Source organism: Calypte anna, chromosome 2, assembly GCF_003957555.1.
Source record: "Calypte anna isolate BGI_N300 chromosome 2, bCalAnn1_v1.p, whole genome shotgun sequence".
In the NCBI taxonomy this organism is placed as follows: Eukaryota; Metazoa; Chordata; class Aves; order Apodiformes; family Trochilidae; genus Calypte; species Calypte anna.
The window spans coordinates 48,750,045-48,766,109 of record NC_044245.1 but is presented as its reverse complement, the minus strand read 5'-3'; the positions used below and the strand labels follow the sequence as shown (position 1 = coordinate 48,766,109).

At 40.6% G+C, this 16,065-nt stretch overlaps 1 protein-coding gene across 2 annotated transcripts in view; it reads left to right on the top strand.

Annotated features, from left to right (window-relative positions):
• PDE1C (phosphodiesterase 1C) overlaps positions 1-16,065 on the top strand; it is a 294,638-nt gene that overhangs the window by 31,596 nt on the left and 246,977 nt on the right. For both annotated transcript variants that reach the window (XM_030445208.1, XM_030445209.1), the window contains exons 2-3: positions 7,386-7,436; positions 11,401-11,572. In XM_030445208.1, the coding sequence (XP_030301068.1) occupies positions 7,386-7,436; positions 11,401-11,572 (223 nt within the window). The remainder of the gene's footprint in view (positions 1-7,385; positions 7,437-11,400; positions 11,573-16,065) is intronic.

The following is a 16,065-nucleotide window of genomic DNA, read 5'->3' as shown; positions in this document are numbered from 1 at the left end:
ATTTCCAGCCATCTCCAAAATCCAGCATCAGCGCCCTTTTAGTCTTTAGGTGCCATAAGGCCACAGTTTGCAAGTTCAGTGTTTGTATCTTTGCTTCTCAATAAAATCTGGCTGATGCTCTGTAGAGTATTGAATGGTTTTGCTTCTTTTCAGATTGGTATTTTGCACCTATTTCTCTGTTCCCCTGGGTACATCTTGCCCTTCTGAAAGCATTTCTGTGGCTGTTGATGACATGCAGAACCTCTGAAATCTGCACACAGAGTTAGAGTCCTTCCGGAATGAGGCAGCAACTATCTTCAGTTGTCTGAGGGAATGGTGTTTTCATCTTCCCCATCACAGATGCAAATAACCTGCAGTGTAAGGATCCTTTCATAAGGAAAATGAATCATCAGTTGTGTATGGTGTTCATCTCCCAGTTAATGAAGAAGGACAATGTTTCGAATACAGTGACATTGCCAGGCAAACAGCAGCAATAAAAATCCATTAAGAGTTATTTCAGGAAGTATTGGGTGGTGTATGCCTCTTGGTTATTACTTCTAAGTGAAGACTGTGGTTTCCTGACTTCCAGAAGTATTTAGAAATACAACTCTTGTCTCAAATATGTTTTATGATCTTCAAGGTATGTCTAAGAGACACATATTGTGCCTTTTTTACCTGTGTGATTTATTACTTGCTTGTCATGACTAATTAGAATCTTAAGTCTAAAGAGACAATCAACTCATCCAGTATTTTTTATCAGCAAAGGCTTGCTGCATATTTTTTTAACTTCGTGTACCTGATTGTTTTATAGGATGTGTTTTTTTCCACCTGTACTGATGTTTACAGCACAAGCATTTCAAATCGTATTACATTGCTGGCATTTCCCATATAGTACTGGGATTCAGTACTCTAGAAAACTCTTTGGGTGACTGATTCTAGAGGAGCCTGGATAATACCTGTCTTAGCAATGTGCACGCTTTCTGCATGGTTCCTGTGCTTGCCATTTATGTAGTGCTGGATAAAAACTCAGAAGCAGCATTTTCCTTATTATGAGGCATTATTCATCTGGTCTAAGACTTCTGATCTCCTTATTTGATTCAAAATCCCCCCACGAGGAACCTGGGCTTGTGAATGGGTCAGAAAGCCACGAGGAAAGCCTTCCTTCAGTACTGTTGTGCTTCAGATCCCTGCGTGGGATTGATCTTGTGTAGGAATTTTGTTAATGACTGTGATACAGAAAAGAGGAAAGTGGTGATAATTGCTGCTGATGGCACAAGGCATTCTCAGTACAGGGGAGGATTTGCATATCTCCCAGGAAAAGGTACATGACCTAGAAGATGGAGTGAACAACTAGGGCTGAAGTTAAGCAGTGAGGAGTGAAAGATCATTCAGATGAGGACTTAATAATAAGAATTTCTGCTGTGAGCTGAGAGTGTTAATTGTATGAGGGAGATGTCACAGCACACAACTAATGTGTGACCAGGCAAGAATGAGGTCTCTTAATGTTTGCAGACTGTATTTGTGAGAAAATGAACTGACACTGAAGAGGTTCAGGGAGGGGATATGAGGTACTTGTTCTGTATGGCAAAACTAGATTATCATGGTGTGTTTTGTCCACAAAACAATAGTGCAAAGTGGAAATTCAGTCTTTCGGTGTCCATGTCAGAAGAGGATTAAGCACCAGACAAACGAAATCCTTCAATTTAAAGAGACTTCTGGTGCAGGAACAAATTGATATAAATTGACACAAATTAAATGCTAGATCATAACTGACACTGCAGTCAGGTTCCAGAAAAGTCTCATAAGATAAAAAACAAGTCTACTTTTAAGATCAAGCTTGATAAGCTTATAAAACATCTAGTAGCATCACAGTCCTTGAGAGCAAAACCTGCCCATTTCCAGAGATGATCTTACTGTGATTTGCCTGTAAAGGCAGACAGACACAGTTAAGCAGTCACAGTACTGTCTTTTATTCTCCCAAATTTTAAAGGAAAGGAATGCTAGGAGATAAATTGTTAGGGCAGTCTACAGATTTTTCTTTTTTTACAGGAACTCCATTCAAAATATGTAGCATTGAAGGGGAAAAGAAAGAAAATAAAAAGCAAAATCCTAGAGAAGAGTTTATTCAGTTTGTGTGTTTAGTATTAGATTTATCTACATATCTGTGTTCTCACCTTATCTAATGTAGTTTTCCTAACACTGACAAATTTGCTAGCAGGGTGAAATACATAGTTAAGGTACATCTACCCTTTAGCTGATTAAAAAATAAGTCTCCTTGAAAAAATGTGTTAACTGGTGGGTAAAAAAATACCTGACTTTCTTTTTTTTTTTCCCAGCCTCTCAGCTTCATAGTGTCAAAATAAAGATGATGTGCTATTGTTTGTCAGTCTTGATAAGTCAGTACTACGAAGTGGTATGTTGCTCTTTGCATTGCACTAGAAGCTTGACAAATGATCTTTGAAAGCTAAATTGGCTAAGGGGGTGCTCTGGTGTAATTGATACCTTCTGTAGGAAAAGGTGGTGAACTGCAGGAAATAGTATAAAAGATCAGACATTAAAAAATTAAGCCTGCCAATGAAGTGGGCACTCAGTGAACTCACGTACAAGTGATCCAGGTTAATCAAAGAACTGATTGTGCCTATGAATATATTGTTGTAATTGCAGTGAGAGGGGTCTTGAGATTTCCAGGCAGTTTTGATGCTACATAATACTTTTGAAATAGCAGAAATTTGGCTTAGGCTTGGTATTTTGTTGTCTATGTGGACAAGAGAGCATAGACAGCACTTGAATATTTGGTTTTGCTCTATTGAGGTGATTACAACATGACTTCTCCTGCCTGTCATGGCTCTCTTTCTGAAGGAGCAGAAGTTCCTTAAAAGCTACTTGCATGTTGTTATTCCTTTGTTTAAATTTGTTTGCTTCCAAATTAGAATGGAAAATAACCTCAAATGTCCATGGTTTAGTATGAAATGAATAATTAAAAATGGTGGGATGGAAAATGAAGAAGGACCCACTCACTTAGGAGAATAAATATCTAATCAGAGGCGGAAATAGCCCAGACTTCAGTGTATAAGGGCAGAGTGTGGCTGATGAATAAGCATATCTGAAGAGACAGTGGTACAGAAAATCTTTGGAAATATCAGAAATCATCTTTGGGGTGAGTTATCACTTGCGCTCTCAGGCATTCATCTTCTTTTTCCAGTTTTTTTAATTCATACCTGCTTTCTCCCAAAAGCACATTACTATTAATAAACCTGAATAAACATGGGTTGGAGAAGATTTCAGGCCATCCGGAGGAAGAAGTCTCTTCTCATTTACTAGTGTCACATACGTTAGGCCTGTTAGCTCTTGGCATCTCAAAAGACTCCTGTAAGGCAACTGTAGGATATAAATGCAGAACTTCCTCATTTAAAAACCCATCAAGCATTTTGTACAGAGCAAACGCAGAAATGCTCTGCCTCTGAATCCTTCCCCTTTTGACTGCAGGGCTAAACAAACCTGAGATCTCACCTAGGGGCACACCTCTCTGGTCTCAGATAATTAGTTAGCTCACAGGTACTAGGAATCTTGCTAGAAATGTAGGTTCATCATCCCCAGAGTTTTCTGTCCTGCTCCTTGGCTTGCTGTTCTACCTGCACCTTTGCTCCCTTCAGCTGCATGCCAGACGGAAGGAGATTATTCTATATATGACGCTGTCTGCTGTTTGGAAAGCACTGACAACCAAAACCAAATCTGTACAGCCTGGAATTGGAAAATGTTTATTTTTGAGGGGGTTAACACCTGTTGTGTTGGATGCTGTGAGTCTGGGAGCCTAAGCTGCCTAAACACAGCTGCTGGGTGGAGTGCCCCAGAACTCTTGTTGCACCATCCAGCTGGAGAGTGACACAAAAGTGAGACCTTGTGTGCACCTGAAGGTCTTGGTGACCAGGGAGTGGCATCTGCCACCAGAGAGGGCAAATACTCTGAAGTGGCTAAGAGTGCACGTAAAACAGGTTATTTCCTTCAAATAGCTCACTTGATGTTCCAGCTTAGGCATTAGTGCATGCTATGAATTTTCCCAGGCTTTGATGCAATACAGAGATATACCTAGAAGATGCCAGAAGATACCAGTCTCACAGTCCCTCTCTCAGCCTACGGTGTGCAAGCCATCATCAGGAGACCCTATAACCCTGTACAAATGCCTCAAAGGAGGTTCTAGCAAGGTGGGGATCATTCTCTTCTCCTTAGTAACAAGTGACGGGCTGAGGGGAAATGACCCGAAGCTGTGCCAGGAGAGATTTAGATTGGATATTAGAAGAAACTTCTTCACCAAAAGAGTTATCAAACTCTGGAACAGGCTGCCCAAGGAGGTAGTTGAATCACCATCCCTGGGGGTGTTTAAAAGCTGTGTAGATGTAGTGGTTAGGGACATGGTTTAGCCCTGGACTTGGTGGAGTTAGGTTAATGGTTGGGCTTGATAATCTTAAAGGTCTTTTCCAGCTGAAATGACTCTATGATTCTGTGTCACTGAGATGAAGACAAAAGCTTTACATATTGGCTATAACATGCCAATGTTTTCTGACATGCTTTTTGATCTCTCTGGGTCCAACTCTTTTGACCCCTGCCTGTGGAGGGTGCTGCTGCTTTTCCTCCACCATGCCACCACCTGAAGCAGAGACAGATTTGACTCAGAAACTGTGAACATTTCTGGAGATGCCCAACTTTGTGCAGTCACTCCGGTGTCTCTGCATGCAGTGTCCCTTCTTGAGGGACATTGTTTGGGTGGGGGTAGTGCTGCAGTTACCTGTGATGGATTCAAGCGTAAGAAGTGTGGCTTGTAGGACCTGGGAGACTTCGGGTCCCTCGTGCTGGCTCGTCTGGTGAATGCCTCAGACTGATAGAGGCACCAGTGTTTTAAGGGCACCATCTACTGGCTAATGGTAGCAAAAGGATGCAGAGAGTTGTCGAAAAGTCCCTCTCATCACTGCGGTGAGTGCTGGAGCCACCTTCATCAACAGGTAAAGGTTGAAGAGCAAGTATGGAAAGCTGGAGTGACACTGGCTACGGTTCTAAAATACAGATGAACTTCAACTGGTGGTCTTAAGGCTTGTCAGGATATTTGAGTTTCAGCAAAAGTCTTTTTGGGCTTAAAGAAGTCCATTGTAGGTGGGCTGACATTATATTGCTAGGAACCTGTGAGTCTCCTTTCTGGTCATATTTTGTGTCTTGTGGAATTTCTTAGCTTGGTTGGTTTTGTCTCTAGAAAACAGCATTTTTGAAGGAAACAAAGAATTGGCAAAGTATCTGTGTGCACTTTTGATGTGCTCTCTTCCCTATGTGCCCATCAGCGCTATTCCTCACTATTCTTATAACTACATAAAATAAGTCAGGGTGGTAATTCCTCCCCTTGATAAATCTCTTTTTTTTCACCTGTAGTTTAATGTTCAGAGAACTCCAAAATGTTGTTTATGCCCTTGACTAACTGCAGGCTGCTTGGGTCACGGAAGTGTTGAGTTATGTTGGCAGGGTTATGGAACAAATCATCCTCAGTGCAATAGCACAGCACCTGCAGGATGGGCAAGGGATCAGACCCAGCCAGCATGGGTTTAGGAAGGGCAGGTCCTGTCTGACCAACCTGATCTCCTTTTATGATCAGTTGACCCGACTGGTGGATGAGGGGAAGGCGGTGGATGTGGTCTACCTGGACTTCAGCAAGGCCTTTGACACCGTCCCCCATAGCATCCTCCTGAAAAAGCTGTCAGCCCGCAGCTTGGACAGGAGCACCCTGTGCTGGGTTAGGAACTGGCTGGAGGGCCAGGCCCAGAGAGTGGTGCTGAACGGGGCTGCATCCAGTTGGCAGCCGGTCACCTGTGGTGTCCCCCAGGGATCAGTGTTGGGCCCAGTTCTGTTTAATATCTTCATTGATGATTTAGATGAAGGGATTGAGTCCACCATCAGCCAATTCGCAGATGACACTAAGATGGAGGGGAGTGTGGATCAGCTGGAAGGCAGGAGGGCTCTGCAGAGGGACCTGGACAGACTGGAGAGTTGGGCTGATTCCAATGGGATGAGGTTCAACACGGCCAAGTGCCGGGTCCTGCACTTTGGCCACAACAACCCCATGGGGAGCTCCAGCATGGGGACAGAGTGGCTGAGAGCAGCCAGACAGAGAGGGACCTTGGAGTCTGGATTGACAGGAAGCTGAACATGAGCCAGCAGTGTGCCCAGGTAGCCAAGAAGGCCAATGGCATCCTGGCCTGTATCAGGAACAGCGTGGCCAGCAGGTCCAAGGAAGGGATTCTGCCCCTGTACTCAGCCCTGGTGAGGCCACACCTTGAGTACTGTGTCCAGTTCTGGGCCCCCCAGTTTAGGAAGGATATCGAGGTCCTGGAGCAAGTCCAAAGGAGGGCAACCAGGCTGGTGAAGGGACTCGAGCACAGATCCTCTGAGGAGAGGCTGAGGGAGCTGGGGCTGTTCAGCCTGGAGAAGAGGAGGCTCAGAGGAGACCTCATCACTCTCTACAACTCCCTGAAAGGAGGGTGTAGCCAGGTGGGGGTTGGTTTATTTTCCCAGGTGACTTTCAACAAGACAAGAGGGCATGGTCTTTAGTTGTGCCAGGGGAAGTTTAGGTTAGATATTAGAAAGAATTTCTTTACGGAGAGGGTGATCAGACATTGGAATGGGCTGCCCAGGGAAGTAGTGGATTCTCCGTCCCTGGAGATATTTAAAAAGAGACTGGATGTGGCACTCAGTGCCATGGTCTAGCAACCGCAATGGTGGTTCAAGGGTCGGACTTGATGATCTCTGAGGTCCCTTCCAACCCAGCCAATTCTATGATTCTATGTTTGTATGCATCTGAGGCAGGAAGAAAGCAGGATTTGTATGGGGTTGTTTTTATCCTAAGTGATATCTATATGCATCTCTAAATGTCAGAGTTTTAAATTCTACTGATACTTGAATTTAATTTTCTATTAAATCATCATCTGGGCTTTCAAAATTGCTAGTGCATTTCCTTATATAGGTGAAATAATCTTACTTATTTCTTACTGCACTCATTAATGCAAGTGATATAAATACATTTTATTTAGGACTTGGAAAAGAGCTCAATATAAAATGGATTTTATAAAGGTGACTGTAGTAATGAATTGTTATGTGCTATTTGTGGTGCAATTACATTGTTCAGTTACTATGTTGGCCAAAAAAATGTTTGCAGGTGCCTGAGGTGTGCCTGCCTGCCTGTGAAAGCCAAAATGAACCTGACAGAGAAGCACACAGAGTAATATATTTGGCAGCATTTAAAAAAGTATTACATATCCAGCTGTTGTTACTGTGAGGTCTTCTTTATATGCATGAAAATTGTTGTTATTATTAATCCTAATGTAACATTTAAATCTGAAAGTTTTTTTTTTTCTGTTTCCTCCTTTCAGTTGCAAACGAGACAGGTGACAAAAATGCACGACCACTTTCACGATTTGCCCGTAAGTAGCCTTTCTTCTTTTAACTGCTTGGTTTCTGTATCTATTAGAGTTAATTTATGGTACTAAAAAGAAGAACCACAGTACTTAGTTGGAAAAGTCACTTACATAGGTTCAGACTCAGTGAAAAGGGTTAATGCAAATTTAAAAGAATGGAAGGCTCTGAGACCTTACTGTTGTTTCAAGCATAAAGCATCAAGGCTTATTGCAATAAAGTTGCCACAAAGCCAGCTGAAGTTGACTACAGTGGATACAAAGAGATTTGGGTCAAGCCTTCAAAATAGTATATGAAAAATATAATTAGATCTTACTGGTAGCTCCTCCATCACCATTTGCTCCATGCAACAAGGCTAGGGAATAAAGGTATGGCTTGGGATTTAAATAAGAAATAATTTGAAATATTTGAAATAATTTGAAGTAAATTTGACCCAAGCTTGAACACAAGGTGATGCACCTGGTAATGTATCCCCCACAGGCTATGACTTTGGTCATATGGTTATTAAACACACAAGTGATAAAATATGTAGGAATGAGCAGGAAGAGAGGAAATCCTCTTCACAACGCATGAAGTTTCATGAAAATTTGTTATCATGTAGCAGGGAAAAATTCCCTTCTTATCATTAGAAAAGGGCGTTTTGTCCTCGCCATGGGTGGTTCAGATCAAAGCATGAAAAGAATTTAGTTTATGGTGCAGTATTTCACTCAGTCACAGGATGGCACTCTGAGCATGCCATACCTTACATAGGTAGCCGAGGTGCATAATGCAGAAGGAACAGAGCTGCTGTGGCTATGAAATCTGTTGCATGTAGTGACTTTTACAAGGTGATGAAACAGACTGAACAGGACTAAGAGAAAATTGCACTGGAATTTTTTATTCCTGATTTAGGTTTTATTTTCCTTCACATTGTAGAGAGTCAAGTTTAAAAAGGGGGTCTATTAATCAATCTTGACTGGTTCAGTGCTGAAAATGTATATGGCAAAGGAAGCCACAGAGGAGAGAAATGTAAATGCAAACACTTTCAAGTTCTTTATCACTCCACTTTTTGCCCATTGTAGTCCCTGAATATTAGGTACAGCTTTGGAAGATTCAGCCAAGTACTGTTCATTCCTGGATATTTGGGTTATGAGAACATAATGCTGAAATATTGCCTGACAAGTAGGTCAAACATAACATCGTGGCATTTGGAACTGAGCTGAGCTGGCATTTCAGTTCTGATTGTGCCATTCAAATGAACTTTATTTTTGGTGAGCATGTATAGGATGCAGGCCTGAGACCCAGGTACAGCTAGGTTCTGTTCCTGTTTTAATCTTGGATCTCATCCAGGCCAGCCAACCTTTATTTGCAGAGGTGACTGGCATTACATGGAAGAGAATAGACCAGTGGATGGCAAAATTAACTCAGCTGAATGTAATCACAGGACAAGGCCTCATCATATGACCTAGTGCTGCATTGGTTTAAGTGTGGAGAAGATCAAGGCTGCAGTAACAGTAAGGAAATGCAGAGCAGACAGGAGCACTTAGATAAGGCTGGTTGGGAAATAGTCACAGAGGTGTAATATAGGGATGAAGGGAGATAATTCAAAGTGTAAACCATGCCTTTACAAGTAAGAGTTTAATTTAGTGATCTGGGAGTCAGGTTGATGATTTAACGACCCACCTAGCTTCTCATAGGCCATCATTAGTGATAACTGTGTAGTCATGAGCAGTATAAGGTGACAACCCTGTGGGAATGCATGGAAAGGAGGAAACTATGTTATAGAAAGGTGGGAAATGTCTGAGGCATGTGCTGTGTTAATGTGAGTTAAATGGCCGATGCCTAAATTTATGTTGAGATTACTATAACCCATTCTACCCAACCACATTTCACTGAACAAACAGTGGAGTGCAGATCAAACATGCAAAAACATGAATGGCAGAAAAAACTGCAGCATTTGAGGGCAAGGATTCGAGCAATAAGTCATGGAGAATTATCTTCGTTATCCTTGTGTCTGAGTCACCGACAAGAAGAGATTGGGTATCACCCTGGAAAATGCCTTGCACATTCACTCAAGTGGTTAATTCAAAGGCAATTATTAACTTCATCTTCACTCACAACAGAGAACAGGATTTCCATTGCTCTGTAACAGCTGCCCATGTGAGGTCAACAGTAAAACCTTCCCAGATCTCAATGTGATCCCAGTTGGGTTCTCATTGAGCATTGAAAGCATACCCATTTTGGCTGACCTTATTTACCTGACCTAACTGTCTGTGCCTGCAACCAAAGGCAAGATAACCTACGGAAACCCACACGTGCCTTATCCATCCATAGCTGTTTCTCTTTTAGTTGAGGAACAAAGAAGGGGAAAAGGCTGTTGGTGCTGTTAAGGTGAGGCAATGGGAATGGTAGTTGTGTGGTTATTAGTGCTCCATGTAGCTAGATTTGCAGTGTAACAATATTTTCGGGCTATATCAAAGTATTTGAACACCTACTCAACTGGTTTCTTTAAGCAGAGTTCTGCTTTTTAAATTACAGCACCTAAATCTATTTTGCTTTTGCCTCTAGCTCAGCTATAATAATCTTTGACAGGGTGCAATAAAATGAGGGAGAAGCATTTTTGCAAGTGTCTACACTTATTCAAAAGGATTTGAAATTAAAATTGAGTTAAGTGTTACACATTCCAGTGTTAGAGCTACTCAGTCTCCTGTACTGTTAAGTGTCAAATTCCATTCCATTTAGGAGACTTTAAACTTAAGAGGTTACTGCTGCCTTGAGCAGCAGTTACTGTGCCTGATATCTTACTTCATCGTCTTGCTGTAAATACTGCAACAGGAAGTCAGCCTTATTCCACACATTAAGTCCACTATGCTTCTTAATTGTCTCTGCTGGACAATTAAGTCTAAATGCTGGGAAAATATTTGAAAATTTTACTTGTATAGGTTCCGATAAAAACGAATTGCTGGCTTTAGAAATACCCCATTTGTCAGAAGTCGTTTTTTTTCTTTCATTTTGCATATTGATGAGAAGCCCTTGGAGAATGACAAGCAGAAGAGTTGGTACATCTTATTACTTTGGAATCCACTAAAATTAATGCTTGCTACATTTTCTCTGTTGTGGGAAGTCTCTTAACTGAAATAATTAGTATTTCGCTATTTAACTGCTCTTGGGATCTGTCAACTCACCCATGTATATTCTATAATAATTGAAAGTTAGAATGTGACACAGGTGTTCAGTGTGGTAGTATCACTGGGATTTTCAGAAGTACCTAATTTATTCAGAAGCCATTTAGAAATTTTTGAAAATATGAAACAGATACTTAAATTTTATGAAATGTAAGTCACATATTCTCTTCTCCAAAGGCAGGGAGTAGATCTGATGGAAGGATGTTAATTGTAGGTTGTGAGTGGAATTAGACTTACAGATGAGGATGGGTTCTCTGAATGACATTAAGGAGGCACCTGGTGATACTTATAAATAAATGTAAAAAGATCTTCCTCAGAAATATTTTGGGGTTTGAATGTCTACTGAGAAAAGCTTAAGTTTCAACAGAAAGGATTTATGTCTACTGATACTAGTCTTTCACTGACATTCTTTAACCTATAATTTAACCACTATTAACTTTAATCTGTGAAAGTCAATGATTAATATTGTATACTTTGTTTTTGGTTGTTCTTTGGCTTAAAATGCAGCCACTTAAATGCATGCTAAGCCATAACCTAAGTATAATGTGGAGGGGATGCTTTTTATAGAGATATGAAAACTCCATGTTCTGTTATAAATCTTTTTATGGGAAGCATTACAGTCTTGGATTTGGAATGACCTGAATGTTAGTGCTTATTTCTAGTTTGAGCTTTGTTCTGGTTTTCAGGCTTAATTCCAGACTGTGGTGATGCAAAGGTAAAAAGTAGCAGCATCTTTGTTCTCCAGACTGCTGAGAGACTGACTGATAGGTCTATGAATTTATTTTTCCTTCTCACTCTGTTTTTGTAGGATCTAAATCACAAAACTGCTTGTGGAACACAATTATTGGTGGGCTGACAGGCAACCTCAAGGAAAGATCAAAGCCGACCATCATCAGTGACCCCAGACCTCCTGAAGAAATCTTAGCAGATGAACTCCCACCACTGGACAGCCCTGAGGCACTGGTGAAAACATCTTTCAGGTCTGATGGATATGAGTTACTCTGTATATCTGTTAGAGGGTATCTTTATAAGTTTAAGCCTGTACTGTGGGTTTGGTGGAAGAAATCAATACTGAGGGATTCCGTGCTGCGGTGTCTCTTTGTACTGAACAAGAGTGAAAAAAGGGGTCCATAAATAATACTGACTGAAATAATTTTTCACTCCCTAAACCTCATTATCTTCCTCAACAGGTTATGAGCCACACAGATATAAAGTCCATAACTAATCAAAATGCTCAAGAAAGGCAGCTCATTATATGTAGATATCTTTGAAGGGTTGGTATTGTTACATCTGAAAGCATTTTAGTGCTGCAGACTTGCACTTTAGGTCAGATGATGTGCTTTATTGATGCAAGGGAGAGCTAAACATTTTTCTGTTGATGTAATGTCTTGGGAGCTGTTTAGCATTAATTTATTTTGTCATGGAGAAGGTTTCTGGCTAGAGGCTTGCAAGCAAGAGGTTACTACTTTTGTAAATTGTGTGATATATCTGTTGCTGGATTTTCCTCTTAATCATATGGACATACAGCTGTCAGGTGTTTCTTGAAGGGATGCTTTGTGAAAAGAATTTTCTCCAAGTCATGTAAAAAAAAGAAGCCACGTGCATGCAGTGGATCAAAATGTGAAAAATTGTGTGACCACCAAAAGCAAAGTGAGTGGCAGAATTTGTTTGTCCAACTGTTTTCTTTTTTGTTGCCATTGAGAATCTATGCTCTACTTTTATATTAAATGCATGTATGCAAGCATAAAATGGTTTTTGCTTGGGATAGATTTCTCTGACTACAGCAATTTTGCTTATAGCTCAGTCTGTCAAACTTATATCAGTCTTCCTACATTCATTATTTTGAAGGAACTTCATTTGAGTCATTAAATTAGGTAGTAATTTAAGATATGTTGTTTATATGGCTTTGTATACGAAACCATATTACCATAAAGTGAGTTTATATTAGTCTATACAAATAATTCCATATTTGTATTTCAATCCCATAGCACATTTTCATTCTTTAATATTTCCATTGAAATGTTTCAGGACAAGTGTTTGAGAACATACATCCTCCTTTTATGATGACCCATGGTATTAACTTGATTACTTTGTGTCTCTGATATTTAAAATCTATGATTCCAAGACATGTAGCTCTTTTTCAGCTCTCACTTTTTTGTAAAAAATTCTGGGTAGCAGCATTCCTTACATTGCTATCGTGAAGATAATTTCAACCATTTTATATGACAAAATAATGTCACTTTTTCAAATGGTATGATTTGATAATGTGAGTAGGGGTGACTCTTGAAAGAATTGAGCTTGTATATGGCATAATAAAGACTGATGAGATGGAAAATGTAATTTAGCAAAATAGTTTTGCTAATGCAGTTTAGATGGATTTATAAACATTACAGAACTTTTGTATTTCATTGGTATAGAAATTAATGTACAAAGCAGTATTTTGGAGGGTTTTTATAGATGGAAATCCAAACAAATTGCTGTTACAAAGTGAATAGTAACTGTCTAGTTTTATAAAGAAGGGAAGCCCCATGTTTGTTTAAGAGCTATGCAGAGGAGGGTAAGAGAAGTAAGTAAATTGCAATTACTATCTGAAGACTTAAGAAAATAAACACTGCAGTGTTTTTATTTAGTTTGGGATCTTGTTGCTGTTATGGTTCAGACAGGCTTAGGAGGAAGTAGCATCTACTGTAGGATGGGTTGCAAGTTTGATTGATCAGAGAATTCTGTGGGTAGTGATCTTCCAAGTGATCTTCAGTGACAGTGTTTGGCTACTGGATCTGAGTACCAGTGACTGGCCTGCCAAGCGGGGGTTTTCCTTGTTTTTTGTTTACTAGGCACTTGTGAAAGATCTTGCTGCCCTGTTGCTTTTTGGGAGCAGAAATGTGCTGTACCAGCTGTCCAGTCCAGCCTGTATAAGGTGTAAGGAATCTGATACCTGAATCTCAAGGTGTGTGGGGTTGCATGATCTGATTTTAGAGAGAAGGACAAGGCCTTGTTCTCGAATGTGACTGCCACAAACTATAAAATTCAGTGACTCCTTTTCTACTTCTGATTCACTGCTGTTGGAGTAGTGTATAGCAATGCTATTCCTTTCATGAATAGCTAAAAAGAAAATGTCTCTCTAGTGTCAAATGAGTCACACTTCCTTGTGATTGCATTATCTTTTTATGTGAATACGTATAAGCAGCATGAAATCCCAGTTGCCACCTCTGGTATTAAATCTTGTTTTCTACTGAGCAGTACTTATTGTTTAGCAGCTTGGAAAATCAGAAAGAGATCTATATTTGATTTTGTTCAACATCTAGATATGAGCTTGAAACTCATTTAAACATAAAAGGAGGAATGTGCTTATTTCAGTCATTTCAGCTCTACTTTTCTTGCAGTAATAATCCCTCTTAAAGACATAAAATGAAAGCCAAACCAAAACAACCTTTTCTCTACACCCCAAATAAGTATCTTTCCATAATTAAAAAGTGTACTGATGGTCTTGATTCTGTTATACAATTCTTTTGCTTTCTCTTTTCTGAAGATACCATGAACAAACACAATATTAATTTAAACAAGGTTGTATACCTTCGTAGTTAACTGATCAGTGTCTTTTTGTTTGCAGTACTGTACTGAGTCATAAGTGATGTTGTCTTGATTAGTTACAATACTGCAGTGCTTATAGTACAGATTTTAGCACCCATTTTCACTGGCATTTACTCTATTTGTATAGTAAAGGCAGAGGAGGCCCCAGTTTGAATTATGTATGAAAATACAGTGAAACATGGAGAATGGGGATTACCCCCCCTGACAAGGAAAACCATATAATTACAAACATATGAGTTATTAGCTTCTTGGACCACGCATTATACAAATCTGTCATCATCAGCATTTTTCTGACTAGCCAGTGGAACAAATATGCAAGTTCACAATTGCAGGAGCTGCAGTCACTTTTTTTTATTGACTCTATGTGTGTCTGCAATTGTTGGCAGTGACTGTGGGCTGATAGAATCCCAGGAATGTTAGGTGATGGGTGTATGGCGTTGTTAGGGCTGTGTGAACTGGATGTTGACTGGAGATGCTGATGGTTGCCATCCTTGAGGTCTGTAACTCAGCAACTGTCTTCTTAGATGTGCTTTTTGATCTGCTAGGTCCCTGTAATGAGCATCCATGCTATCTGTGTTGGTAAGAATTAAGCGATAATTAATGAGCTCTTCAGAAGATTGTGTAGTAGCTTCATAGCCTGTTTTAGCTTGTGTGTGCCCTTCCTGGGCAGCAGGTACCTAAGCAGGTGTTTTGATAGTGCCAGGCTGGCACCCACCAGTAGGAGCAGAGAAACAAGAGACAGGCTTGGATGCTGTTCTCCAGGTATCACCTGGAAGTTAGTGGAAGTGCTTTATGTTGATAAAAGAGAATATGAGGTTACAAAAGAAGCTGTTTTGTTTGTCCACAGACCGCTTCCTGGGGTGAACCAAGTCACTCAGGTGGCACTGGTCTGGCTGAAAATTTAATGTGTCTGAAATGTCATGGTTTCTCTTAGACTTGCTTTGGTTTGATATACAGGAAAAATGGAGTATTATTTCGAGTCCAGAGACCTGGGACATTTACATGGGGGTAAATGACTGTGGGGGTGCTTATGGGATGCCATGGCAGTGATAGATCTTGTGGGAGGAGAGATCCCATGGTGACTGGGATGATCAGGGAGGAAGGGAGATGCTCATCTGAGACAAAACGTTAAATGCTACCTTCAATCCTGATCCAGGGCCTGTCTGACAGCTAAAGTTGGTCTGCAACAGCAAAATAGTCCAGTTGGCTCTATCTAGCACACGGGAGTTGCTTTAGGAGTTTTTACAAAGTGATAAATCAGGGTACCAGGAAGCTGAATGGTCAGAAGAGGAGGCAGAAACCCTCTGTCCTGTTCCAGACAAGCATTATTGGATACCTATGTGTCTGTCATGAGCCATTATCAAGGCCATATGACCTGGGAACTAGAAAGGCAGATGCAGTTCCTTCCAACAAGAGAGTTTTAAGCTTCAAGCTTGCATGTGTTCTTAATTTCTGTCACCTTTCAAATTATTTTCAGCTTGAAGCTGGTAACACCCCTGCTTACCTTTTCCTACACGAACTACAAGGTTCCATTATTTTTCCAAGGACAATTTGCTTTCCTTTCCTTATCTGCTTCTGTTATGCTTTGGAAGTCCGAAATCATGGCTGCTGCTGATCTTGTATTTATGGTTTAGCTGTGGGTGATGTAAACTCATGCTCATGCCAATTAGTGGTGACTACAGTACAGAGGTGATACTGCTGTGATCCAAAGGCAACAGCTTCAGTCACAGAACCATGTACTGGGGGTCAGCCCATGAGCCTCAGTTGTGTGAGTCAAGATGGCATCAATGGCAACCAGGGGTATGAACCTTCCTTTCTCCTACCTGGCTTTAGTCATAGCAATAGCCCATCTCCACTCACATAGTGACAGCTTTATCACCTC